This window comes from Capra hircus, chromosome 10 (assembly GCF_001704415.2).
Source record: "Capra hircus breed San Clemente chromosome 10, ASM170441v1, whole genome shotgun sequence".
NCBI classification, from domain to species: Eukaryota; Metazoa; Chordata; class Mammalia; order Artiodactyla; family Bovidae; genus Capra; species Capra hircus.
This window is the reverse complement of record NC_030817.1, coordinates 87,163,297-87,176,453: the sequence shown is the minus strand read 5'-3', so window position 1 is coordinate 87,176,453 and position 13,157 is coordinate 87,163,297. Positions and strand designations below refer to the sequence as shown.

Below are 13,157 nucleotides of genomic sequence, written 5' to 3'. Positions count from 1 at the left end.
CTCCAGGAAGATGCAGTACTCTCAGTATCATGAACGGTTTTGTGCACCATGGTCTGATGCGCAACCCTTCCCCACTGCTGTTCTCCTCCTGCTCCCCAACCTCCGTTACTGGGAAGACAAACACCTTATAATCATTTAACTCATCTACAATGGCTAAACGATTAGTCAAGCACTTCATACAAATTCTCTACTCAATGGCTTAAAAAAACAAATTGGGCAACAACAGAGGCATTTTCATTTATTATTTAACTTACCATAGTTCATCTACTAAGGCTCCAACTATCACAAAAGAAAAGGTATAAACTTATTTGAACCATAAAAGTTCTCAATGTCATAGTAAAATCTTCTGTAATTTTTCCTGTCCCTCAATTCACCTTGAAGACAGACAGCTGTGGTCACCAAAAGTTCGTATTTCATATACACAAAAGATAGAATTGAATCTTGGCTCCCCAACTTTTATGGCCCAAACAAACTTAGAAAACCACAATCTCTTTGAGCTTTAATTTTACATACACCTATACACACACACAGACACACAGAAAGATAATATGAACGTGTTTTAAGTCCCCTTTGAGTCTGGAGAGGATGTGAACTTGTATTTAATCTTAAGGTTGATGACAATATTCCTCATTCAATAAAGATAAAAATCTTGAGCCTTCTTTTAATGTTATTTGAAAATTAAATATATTCAGTATTATAGTTGAAAACAAATCAAATTTCCTCCACTACCATTTGAAATCATCCTCATGGGAAATTTTCCTGGCCCAATCTTTCTTCCTCTGAGGAAAATACAGACTTGGAAATACACAATCCTACCACAACAAAATAAGCAACTTTGTTTAAGCAAAAATTATTACTTATTCCCAGAGTAAACTAAAGATTCCATTCAGAATACCTCCAGCTGCTACAGGAAAACCCAAATTAGAAGTCACAAGCTCCTATCCCTATTCTGTTGATAGATAACATTGGCTACGTTGTATAATAGCCCCTTCCCCGAACTAGGAATGTTCTCTTTGGTAAATTACTTTAAGATCTTTTGTAAACTGTAGGAGTCTAACAGACCTAGAACAAACTCCCAGTTTCACAGAATGAATGCTTCCAAATGCAGCAGTGGGCAGCCTGATGGCCAGCTTTGCCTGTGTAATTCCCCAAAGTCTAGTTTCTCCATCTTATAATTGAGCTACCTGGTTCCACAGCTGTAGAAACCTGAGGACCAGCAGGTTGTTTCCAGGGTAAAAATGCATCTGAATTCCAAATACAAAACGTCAGATTCTTTATTACAAGTGAAGTGTCTACTGCAACTTTAAAATGGGGCTTGATTTTTCAGTTTTCAAAAGATAAACATGAAAAAAAAAAGCATTATATAAACTTTGATGGTTTTGAACTGTGGCGCTGGAGAAGACTCTTCACAGTCCCCTGGACTGCAAGGAGATCCAACCAGTCAATCATCAAGGAGATCAGTCCTGAATATTCACTCGAAGGACTGAGGCTGAAGCTCAAACTCCAATACTTTGGCCACCTGATGAGAAGAACTGACTCACTGGAAAAGACCCTGATGCTGGGAAAGATTGAAGGCAGGAGGAGAAAGGGACAACAAAGGATGAGATGGTTGGATGGCATCACCAACTCAACAGACATGAGTTTGAGCAAGCTCCAGCAGTTGGTGATGGACAGGGAAGCCTGGCGCGCTGCAGTCCATGGGGTCACAAAGAGTTGACGATGACTGAGCGACTGAACTGAATTATATAATCTAACATAAAAATAACCAATGCTTAGAATTTCACATTTAGAAGGGATGCTGTTAGACATGATGTGGAACAACCCTTTAATTTTAATGTTAATTTTATATATCAGAACTGACTGATATATACAATGTGTGTACTATGGGTTCCCTCCATTGAGGGGAAAAAAATCCAGACACTGTTAAAGACTATTAGGCATGCACATACTCTATTTAAAATACAGATGCTTTGGGCAATGATTTCTTTTTTTCCCTTCACTCAGAATTAAGACTTCAACCATTCTAAATGGAAATGTCAGCATATTTTAAAACCTTCTTTTAGAGTTAATCTTCTCTCTTCAATGCAACCACCTTAAATTTAAATAATTCTGATTGTTGAGGAATTTCAACATATTTCATTTGCACAGCCCATGCACACAAATCCCGAAAGAGAACATATCCTCCACACTTGGTACTTCAGCAATCTAGGCAACTCACCAAGTGCTTCTGAGCCACAGTTTATTCATTTTTAAAATTCAAATTTTCTGACTTTGTTAATTCACGGGGATACAAGAACCAAACTGAATTATGTGAAAACATGTTTGGGAAGAGTATTGATATACATAAAAATGCTTGATTTTAAGATCTCCAAATTCCCACATTTCACAGGAAGAAAAAAATTTGCTCCAAAAGTTTAGGTGTAGAACCTAAATGGCTTACAGTTGCTAAATATGCATTACATATATTAAAACCAAATGGGATTTTTCTATCGAAAGTTTCTTCTAGGAAAGTAAAATAAGATGTTAAGACTTAGGTATCTACTAATACATTTAATATTTTCACAGGTGGAGCATGTACTTTGACCACATCCTTCCTGAAGACAGGAACAGTCTCTTAGCCATCATTTTAGCTACAGTAACTGGCTTCCCTGGTGGTTCAGTGGTAAAGAATCTATCTGCCAGTGTAGGAGACACCGGTTGGACCCCTAGATTGGAAAGATTCCCTGGATAAGGAAATGGCAACCCACCCCAGTATTCTTCCTTGAGAAATGCCATGGACAGAGGAGCCTGGCGGGCTACAGTCCACGGGGTCGCAAAAAAGTCGGACACGATTTAATGACTAACAACAAACTGGCACACAGACTAGCTCCGTTCTTAATATCAGAATACACTTTTCCAGAATAAAAGTAAAATGTTCATATAAACATGTGTGAGGTGGAAAGAGGTCTGGCCTGGAGGTACAGACACTTGCTCTCACACCACATATAGCCTTGTACAAGCATCAGGAACCTTCATTCCCCTTTAAAAATCTACAACAGTAATGCCCCTTTTATCTAATGTCAGATACCTACCCAGAAAACTGCGCATAAGGCCCCTGAGTGACAAAATGAAAAAAGCTTCTCACGAAGTCCATACTTTACCCGTAGTGGCAGCATACTGATTTTTATTTCATGAATACTTAAATAAACTTGGTTATTTGGTTAAGAAATATTTTCCATCATTGGTTAAAAGCAATGAAATAGATCAAATATTGAAGGAAAGAAACTGGAGAAACCCTAAATGTTCTCCTTCCTAATGCATGGAAGGAAACCAAATCTTCCCAAAAAGGTAAATTCAGATTCAGTCCAAAACCATACTATGGCTTAATGTCACTGAACACTTAATGAAAAGTCATTCATTATGGTAGTCTCCATCTTTTATGCCAAACTTAGATTCAAACTGTGATGACTCCATCTTTAAGTATAAAACAGAATCAAAACTCAGCAAATACTACATTCTAATGTTACCACGGTTACCCAAATCATTAACCTGGGTAAAATCTCTCTTTTATGGTTCACTTTTCCTTATTCAACTAATCTCTTCATCAATTGTCCTTATTTTTCACTATAAAACACTAATGGAACCACAAAGGAAAGGTTATCTAATTTTAACCAACATAGAAGCTATCCAAGAAACATTTTATATACAGAAATAAAGTGGATTGTTTTACAGGATTTATTTCATTTCCACCGATGCTAATATATTTTAAAGTACAGTATTATCATTCACCAACTACAGGTAATCAGCTCCTTCAAGAAATGACTGTGTCTGCAAATTCTTAAACTGTTAGGGGAAACACCAACAGAAACTGCCTGCCCTGGGCAGGCAAGATAGTACCACTTGCAAGCTTATCTTAGGACAGCAGGTCCTGATAAGGAATGCATTAACTAACAAAATATCACCAACTGGAAGAATTGAGGAAAGGTCAAGGGAAGAGAGGAGACTCCAGTCCATATGTACTCTTGCCTGGAGAATCCCATGGATGGAGAAGCCTGGTAGGCTGCAGTCCATGGGGTTGCTAAGAGTCGGACACGACTGAGCAACTTCACTTTCATGCACTGGACAAGGAAATGCAACCCACTCCAGTGTTCTTGCCTGGAGAATCCCAGGGACGGGGGAGCCTGGTGGGCTGCCATCTATGGGGTCGCACAGAGTTGGACACGACTGAGTGACTTAGCAGCAACTTAGCAGCAAAAGAAGAGAGGAGACTCCAGTCCATACGTCCTACCCACCTCCCAGAATCCTCCGCGCTGGAAGCCATCTTCACTAAGCCGTGCACTCGCCACCGGGAAGGACGCCAAGTGAGAAAAGACTGGCCAGAGACAACCTGAAAACTGATTCCATTATCATGACACACAAGACTATGAGCCACGTGGCAAAGCAGCTCTGCTGGGTCCCCTTACCCTGCCGTTCTCTGCCCAGGTGAAGTCACTCAGTCCTGTCTGACTCTCTGCGACCCCATGAACTATAGCCCCCCAGGCTCCTCCATCCATGGGATTCTCCAGGCAAGAATACTGGAGTGGGTTGCCATTTCCTTCTCCAGGGGATCTTCCTGACCCAGGGATCGAACCCAGGTCTCCTGCATTGCAGGCAGACGCTTTAACCTCTGAGCCACCAGGGAAGCCCCTTCCCAATAAAGTCTGTAGATGTGCCAGCATGTGTGTCTCCTCTGACAATTCATTTTTCTGAGTGTTAGACAAGAGCCCACTCTCGGGCCCTGGAAGGGGACCCCTTCCTGCAACGAAAGCACGTGATAGCCACAAGAAAACTTAGTATTTTCAAGACTGACTTTGAAAGGACTTTTATATATCAGTAATGGAAATCAAAATGCACACACCAAGAAGCTTAAGAATTCTGAACAAATTCTAATACGTTCTCTAGATGTAATACATAATGAAAATTAACTTACAATGTAACGGTAAAGTTTTACAAATGAAAAATATGAAATATTTGAAAATAAAAGTACATTTATATAAATATATTTATAAAAATCATATGCCTTAAATGTTATAAATACATAACTTCATACATTTATATAAATATATTTAATATTTCAGATACAATATTTGAATTTTTATATGTAAAATAAAATATAACATGCTATATATAAAATGTTAAAACTATTATAAAACATCAGGATAAAAATTGTATATATATTGGAAAGGCAAATACCAATTTTTAAAAATCTGTGCATTGGGGGAAAAACACGAAGTAAATGCACAGGAATGTTAACACAGTATTTGTGTTTGGATGATGAGACCCTGGCTGACATTTTCTTTTCTCCATTATGCTAAATCTTATTTAATGGACTATGCACTAGTTTTACAATAAAACAATTTTTAAAAAGAAAGGAAATAAATGAGAAGCAGCACTGCTGAGAGGTAAGGAAACGGCATAATTAAAGCAGCTGGTTACCACTTAGTGTATAATTAAACTTTTACTCTGGCAAGGAACTTTTCAGGTGATCACAAATGATAACTAAGTTACATAGTATTTGTGCTGGAGAGACACCCTGCCTAATTCTGTCATTTGACCAGTACAAGGAAAAGTTACTTTTATATAATGCTTTATAGTTTACCAAATGCTTTCAAAATGTCACATCATCTATCCTTCATAGAATCCCGCGAGGTAGATTCATATGCCCCATTTCAGGGCTTCCCAAGTGGCGCTAGTGGTAAAAAACCTGTCTGCCAAAGCAGGAGACGTAAGAGACGCCGGTTCGACCCTTGGGTCGGGAAGATCCCCTGGATCTTTGCAACCCACTTCAGTATTCTTGCCTGGAGAATCCCACGGAAAGAAGAGCCTGGCGAGCTACAGTCCATGGGGTCTCAAAGAGTCGGACGCGACTGAAGCGACTTAGCACGCCCCACTTTCAGAATCAGGAAACCGAGGGCTAGAGAGATTATGTGCTTTATTAACAGTATTTACCATTTACCGACTGATCACTCAAAGTGTTAAGCTCAACAGTCATGTGAAAATTATCACCACTTTACAGATCAGAAAACTGAAGAGCACAGGTTACAGCTGAGAGTCATCGTTCTGACTCGAAGCCACAATTTGAAACAGAGGAGTCTTGAGTTATAATCAACTTTGCGGAGTCTCAGTGGAAGGATCGAGCCCCAAACCCAAAACCCTATGCTCTCTCTACTCCACTGATCCCCCCTCCTCGCCTACGATTCTTTGAAGAGTGACTTAGGTTGACGACCACTATGAGGGTCTAGAGGGAAAAATACTAGGTCCAATAATAACCAAAAACTAATGCTGGCAGAGGGCCTCGTCTCAGGAGGAAGGCAAGGCAGCGAATAACTCAGAGTGGAGGGGGCAAGTCTATCAAGTCTTAACATATACACATGGGGCAGGGGGTGCAGAGGAACCACACTCTCTACCTCAAGAGCAGGGATGACAGCATAAACCACGAATCCTGCACCTGACGCTCGCGTTCATAGGTTCAATTCCCAGAGAGCCTTTTCTGCTCACCTGAACGGCTCCCCGCTGACAACCCCCGGGTTGAGGTCCTACTTAACAGAAAACGCTGGAACAAACCCCATGGTGGGCCAGGTAGAGACAGAGAAGCAACGAGTATTGTAGCTAACAGTGGACACCTGGGGCACTAGGCACCACGACCACATCCGAGGGGCACCCGAGGGGCCTCGGGCCACCACCGAGGGGAGGAAGAGTCCAGGGCTCGCGGCGAGGACCGAGGCCCCGAGAGAGGCTGCGGTGCTGGGACTGCCCCCTGCCGAGGCTCGTACTGGGGCCTGGAGGTCGGCCCAAGAGCCTCGCTACTCACGTTGCACTAGCCGGTCTGCGGAGAAGGTGGAGGAGCAGCTGGTAACGAGCGCGCAGGGGACGCCCGCAGCCATCACTGCGCCCGAGAACCGGTTCCTTCCCGGAGCCACTTCCGCCTTGGGCGATACCACGGCCGCCGGCGCGCGGGGGAGACGCGCAAGAAAGGCGCGTCTCAGAAGGCACGCCCGGCCCTACCTCCTCCTTTGCCCCCTCTTCCGCTCCCAGCGTGGACCAGGCTGGGTTTCGCGTGGCGTTGCCATGGGGACGAGCTCCTCCGCGGCAAGTTCCCGAGTCTGGAGACCGCGCCTTCCTGGGGAGGGATTCTCGCCGCGCCGTAGGCATGGCCCAGGAGAAGGAAAACCAAGACCCCGTCGGATCTATCTTAATCCAGGTGGGAAATGGGCCTCTCCTAACCCTGTCCAGCTAGAACCCTTCGAGCGAGCGAGGCCCAGCAGAGCCTACCCACTTACGCTCACCCACTTAAAGCGCCGCTTCTCAGATTGCCTCCAACACCACGGTTTAAAGAACTCTCAAGTGTGCCAACCTAGACCTCTCTGGCCAGCCTCACACACCTCTTGAGCCTGACGATGGAGGTTGCGCGGCCGAAGCACGACCAATCCGCCTCTGGTAAAACTCCAGGACGATACACCCCTCTGGGACCTTTACTTTGGAAAAATCCATGTTCCACTGAGGCACCATTTTTAAATGTTGTATTCTGAAAAGTTTGATCCTATGATGTAAGGAAGTGGAGGAGATACAAATCACACACGTATCTGGGCGGAAGTTGAAACAGATGAACTGCTTTCGATCTCCTGCATTGCAGGCGGATTCTTTACCAGCTGAGCTACAAGGGAAGACTTGCTTTTCTTAAGTACCCCAATTTTTTTCACTCTAAAAGTGCCTTGCATATAATGGAGTTCTGGGGATGTAATGCACACCATGGTGATTACAGTTAATAATTCTGTATATTTGAAAGCGGCCGAGTAAATCTTACAAGTTCTCATCACAAGAAAAAAGTTGTATTATAACTATATGTGGTGATGGATGTTAACTAGCCTTACTGTGGCAATCATTTAGCAATATGTACAAATATTGACTGATGTCTATGTGAAGCTAATATAATGTTTATGTCAATTATATCGCAATAAAAAATAATAAAAATTCCTTACTTGGGAACAAGATAAAAGCTTGCTAATCAAGTTAAACTTTGTGGAATGTGGAAAGGTGACAAAAAGCACAGGAAAGTAACTTTCTCTAATCTGAGGGGGGAACATCATGAAAGTTTTGATTTCTCAGTACAGCTCAGTTTGTGACCGTTACACTCAGATTTTTCCAGAATGTTGAAAGCACTACTTTCGCCCTGCCCTACATTTATTTGTGATGGTTCTGAAACATTTTTGACACATCATCAACTTTAACGCATATATAGCTCTGCTTGACTAAAAATTTGAAGTTATTTCCCTAAGGACTATCAGATCTCTACTCAGTTCTGCACTTGGTCTAATTTTTCTTCCTGCCATGATTTGGTCCTCCCCTCTGGGAGACTTCTTTAAACTCCTAAACTCACCAATTTTATAGACTTCCCCAATATGAATCATACTCAGATCTTCTTACCTCACCTTTTCTTATCCTTGCTTTCACCATCACCCTAGAATGAGTTTAGCCAAACTGTCAAGTGTGAGCGAAGAGTCTCCACAAGACTGCCCTCGTTTAGACACCAGGCACAAGTTCAGGGCTCCCTAGAACTATCCTTAATTCAGACCAGCTGTCCATACTTTTGGAAGCCCCAACCATGTCACATTGGCTAATTTGCTAGAGCACTCACAAAACTCAGAAAAGCACTATGTTTATAATTGCAGTGTTTTTATAGCAAAAGAATAGAAATTAAAATCAACCAAGGGAAGAGAGGCTCAGGGCAGAGTCCAGAAGGGGTTCAAATGAAGCTTCCGGCCATTTTCTCCCTGTGGAGTCATAGAGAGCATTACCTCCTTTCAGTCATGATATGTGACAACATATACAGATTATTGCCAACTAGGGAAGCTTTCCCAAGACTTTAATGTCCAGAGGTTTTATTGGAGCTCAGTCAAAATGCCCATTTGGCTGACTTTAGTCTTCAGCCCTTCCCAGAGAGCAGACCAATGATTTCAGTCTGATTCCTCTAGAGATTAGAACTGATACAGCATAGCTCAAAGTCCCCATCATAAACCCCATTCCCATCAAGTGGGATACTCCGGGGGCCTACTGATCACTTCCCAGGGTCTAAGGGCAGAGGCTAGATCTCTCTTTGGGAAGAACTAGGAATAATCATATCTATGTTGATCAACACCCCTACTTGCTTGAAAGGGTTACTTTATACACACTTAAGTGGAGGGTTATGTAGAGAAAGAGAGGCCACCCCTTAATCTAATTATTGAATCTGATCTGTAGTTACAATTCCTGATACAATGTAGAATATGTATAATGGAAAAAAAAAATTAATATTATATGTAGTCATGAATGGATGTGAGAGATGGACTATAAAGAAAGCTGAGCACTGAAGATTTGATGCTTTTGAACTGTGGTGTTAGAGAAGACTTGAGAGTCCCTTGGACTGCAAGCAGATCCAACCAGTCCATCCTAAAGGAAATCAGTCTTGAATATTCACTGGAAGGTCTGATGCTGAAGCTAAAACTCTAATACTTTGGCCACCTGATGTGAAGAACTGACTCATTTGAAAAGACCCTGATGCTGAGAAAGGTTGAAGGCAGGAGGAGAAGGGGACAACAAAGGATGAGATAGTTGGATGGCAACACCGACTCAATGGAATGAGTTTGAATAACTCCAGAAGTTGGTGATGGACAAGGAGCCCTGGTGTGCTGCAGTCCATGGGGTCGCAAAGAGTTGGACATGACTGAGCGACTGAACTGAACTGACTGAACTCTTATCAACCTCTTCTATCTGGTTTGCCAGGAGTGTACACTATATTAAAAGAAATGAGAATGACTCATTCAAAGTCTTATCTTTAGCTCTTATCTCAAAGTGTGATCCTAGGACTAGCAGAGAAATGGAATTATAAGACTGCTTTTGAAAAAACTGAGTCTCATTGCATGGCTCTTAAATTCTAGGAAATTCCCCGGCAGTCCAGTGGTTAAGACTCCTCATGCAAAGAGCCCAGGTTCAATCCCTGGTTGGGGAACTAAGATCCAACAAGCCACGTGGTATGGCAAAAGCCTAAAAAATAATTTAAATTGTAGAGCAATTTTTGTCTGCATTAAATCTTTTGAGAGCTTCTTATTAAGTAGCCCTGTCCCCAAACTGTCAAAATCTTTCTCCAAGTGGGAAATGTACAGAAAGCAATGTATTTGATGATCACAAAAATGATGGGTGACATATAAAATTTCAGTATGGGAGAGTGAATCTATTTGAAGAAAGAACAAAGATTTAGAACCTAATCTTTTTCTACCCAGGTCTGGTGAAACATTTCCTACAGTAGTTGTCTCTGTTGCAGCTATATAAACAAATGTGCAGTTACTAAGAGGGAAGAAGACAATACCTGGCTAGGAAAGTAAAAAGCTCTTGAGAAAAATTAAGAGAGTAATTCAAATCAGTGAATGTTTACTAAGTGCCAGTTATATACAAAGTGTTTCACTAGGTTTTACCAATCAGGAGAAGAGAATTAACATTGGCTCAGTGTCCTCCTCTGTGGCTGGCCCTGGACAAAGCACTTTACATCTTTTTAACTCATTTTATTCTTGCCACTGTGTTGAAAGGTGCTATTTATCCCCATTTTACAGATAAGAACACTAAGCCTCTAAAAAAAAAGTAAATTTGCCTATCTCAGTTTAGTAAAAAAGGAAATAGAATTCTAGCTCATACCTGTCTGATTCCAAAGCCTATATTAGTTCATTTACACATGTATTGTCTCATTTTCATTCCATAAGAAGAGTAATTCTCACTCGAGTAATTTCCTCACACTAGAGGAAATGTGGATGGTGTGCACGGACATTGTGTGACTAGTAATAGAACAAGGAATCACGTTCATCTGCCTTTTACCGAGTTATTACCATTAGACTGTTACATGTTATCTCACAACGCTATGAAGACGTAATGGTTCCTACAAAACAGATGAAGTAACCAGATTTTCAGTTCCCTGATAAATAATCCAGTGTTGTTTTCACTCCCTCCAGCAGTTGACAGGTATAATTTTAGAAGGATACATGAAGCTACAAATACTAGAGCTACGAGAAGGAAATTCGGTGCATTCAAAAGTTGAGCCAGGGGCTTCCCTGGTGGTCCAGTGGTTAAGAATCCTCCTGCCAATGCAGGGAACATGGGTTCAATCCCTGCTCTTGGAAGACAGATCCCAAATGCCTTGTGGCAACTAAGCCTGTGAGCTGCAACTACGGAGCCAGCTGTCTAGAGCCACAACAGTTGAAGCCCGTGAGCCTAGCGCCTGTGCTCGGCAACAGCTCACCACAGTGACCAGTCCACGCGCCACAGCTAGAGGAAAATGAAGACCCAGTGCAGCCATAAATAGATAAACCTTACAAAAGAAAAAGTTAGACCACAAAACTATGGGCCTGGAAGTGGGCTTGCCCTTGAACCGCCTTTTTGTACTTTCCAAATGTCTTTAGACAATAGACTGTAAATAGCTTGCAGCAGTAATTTGGACAAAAAAATCCAAAAAAGTATTAATACATCTTCATCCATAGTGCCTATCAGCAAACAGTAGGTGTGTTCAAATTTCAGTCTGTGAGCCCTGGAGGCGCAACATGATAATCTGTGCAGGGTACAAATGACCTGATCTGTCTGCCAGATTGTGCTGCTCATCACTGGAAAGATGCAAATCTTTTGACCTTTCAAATACTTGGCTCCTTGGGAATGTTTGAGAGTAATTGATAACATAGGCTGGATCAATGTGTAGGTCCAGTTATACCAACAGAGAAAAAGGTAACTGTTTCAAAATGCCTTTAGCAACCCAATCTGCAGATTGTTATTGGTGTGACTATTCCTGAAACAGGTGTTGGGTTCATAAATTTGCATAGCGAAATGTTTCTCTTGTGGCAGCAGCCCATGCCATAATTGGAGCCATCTGTATTTGTCTCTGGAAGCTTGGTGTCTAATATGAAGGCACAGAATCTTGTGCTGTCTAATTTCATAATGCTTATGTTACTCTGAGAGTGCTTGACTTTGGAGAAATGTTCATCATTTCTAAGGAAAATATGAACTGAAGGAAAATGTTCAAGTAATGACATGTTGCTTTTTCTTCATGGATTGTTTTCATTTCTGGGTACATAAAATTAAGGCCACACCTACAGAACTGCTCCTTCGGAGCGCTAAGTGGGGAAGATCTAGCTAGAATGGAAAACCAACAGACCCTGTCAACATATTTATAATTCTCTTTTGACAGGCACTGTTTTCACTAGAACCTCTCTTTTCTGGAAGTTTTCTTTTTTCTTTTTAACCTCTCAATCAATTAGTAGAAATCAGAGTTTGGCATGAACTTTTTCTTATATCTGACTCACCTTCCTTTCCACCGGAGAAAGCAGAAGGTATTTGGGTTGCAATTTTATCTTGGATCTGTTTCTAATGGGGGAAGGATAAATAGAAAATTGTATGAAATCTTAATTTTTCAAACTCTGAAAGACAGTAACTGGAGCCATCTAATAAAGCATATCCTAGAACTATAAGCACAGTCTTTTCAATGAACACCACCTTTAAATCAACTTTACTGTCTTTAGCAATTCAAGCAGATTGCAAACCTTTAAGCCAAGTAACTGTTTTAGGTGTAATATTTATGTATTCTTGTACATTTTTCTCTCTCTAGGTCCATGAAGATCTTTATGAATTAAGGGAGAAATTAACAAAATTCCCACTTGAGGAAAAAGGCGGGGCTCTAGACATTCAGAATCTTGAAACAGCCATCAAAAGGACTGAAATGGGGTTAAAAGTAAGTAGAGCTTTAGATATTAAATAAAATCCTGGAAGGAGACAAAGATTCCTCCGGAAGAACTGTGCTTCTCACAGGCTCTGCGCAATTCTGAAACAGAGGGGGCTTTGGTTGGTCATGAGCTTTCCCATCCTGTTCCTTTTTTAAGAATGGTGATTATTAGCTGATTGATTGATTTGCATCCTGTCGCATGTCACAAAGAATGTGATGTGTATAATATATGATTATGCAGTAATTTATGACCCCTAAAGTGTGGTTTGATAAAAAGAATTTATAATTTTAAAAATAACTACTCTTAGTCCAACAGTATGCCTGACAGAAAAGGATTCACACCAATACATCACAGAGAGTTTCTATTAGAATCACTGGGATTCTAAAAAACAAGAGTCCACTCTTCCTT

General features: G+C 41.3%; 2 protein-coding genes across 4 annotated transcripts in view; one reads left to right on the top strand and one right to left on the bottom strand.

The window, feature by feature from the left end:
• Positions 1–6,959, bottom strand: part of AAGAB (alpha- and gamma-adaptin binding protein) — a 71,491-nt gene extending 64,532 nt beyond the window's left edge. For 2 of the 3 annotated variants that reach the window (XM_005685143.3, XM_005685144.3), the window contains exon 1: positions 6,830–6,959. In XM_005685143.3, coding sequence (XP_005685200.1) covers positions 6,830–6,902 — 73 coding nt within the window. In that variant the 5' untranslated portion in view covers positions 6,903–6,959. The remainder of the gene's footprint in view (positions 1–6,829) is intronic. The other variant, XM_013966777.2, reaches the window with a different exon arrangement.
• The window catches only part of LOC106502527 (IQ domain-containing protein H-like), a 36,756-nt gene continuing 30,677 nt past the window's right edge, over positions 7,079–13,157 (top strand). Inside the window, exons 1-2 of the mRNA XM_013966915.2 lie at positions 7,079–7,219; positions 12,635–12,757. Coding sequence (XP_013822369.2) covers positions 7,169–7,219; positions 12,635–12,757 — 174 coding nt within the window. The 5' untranslated portion in view covers positions 7,079–7,168. The remainder of the gene's footprint in view (positions 7,220–12,634; positions 12,758–13,157) is intronic.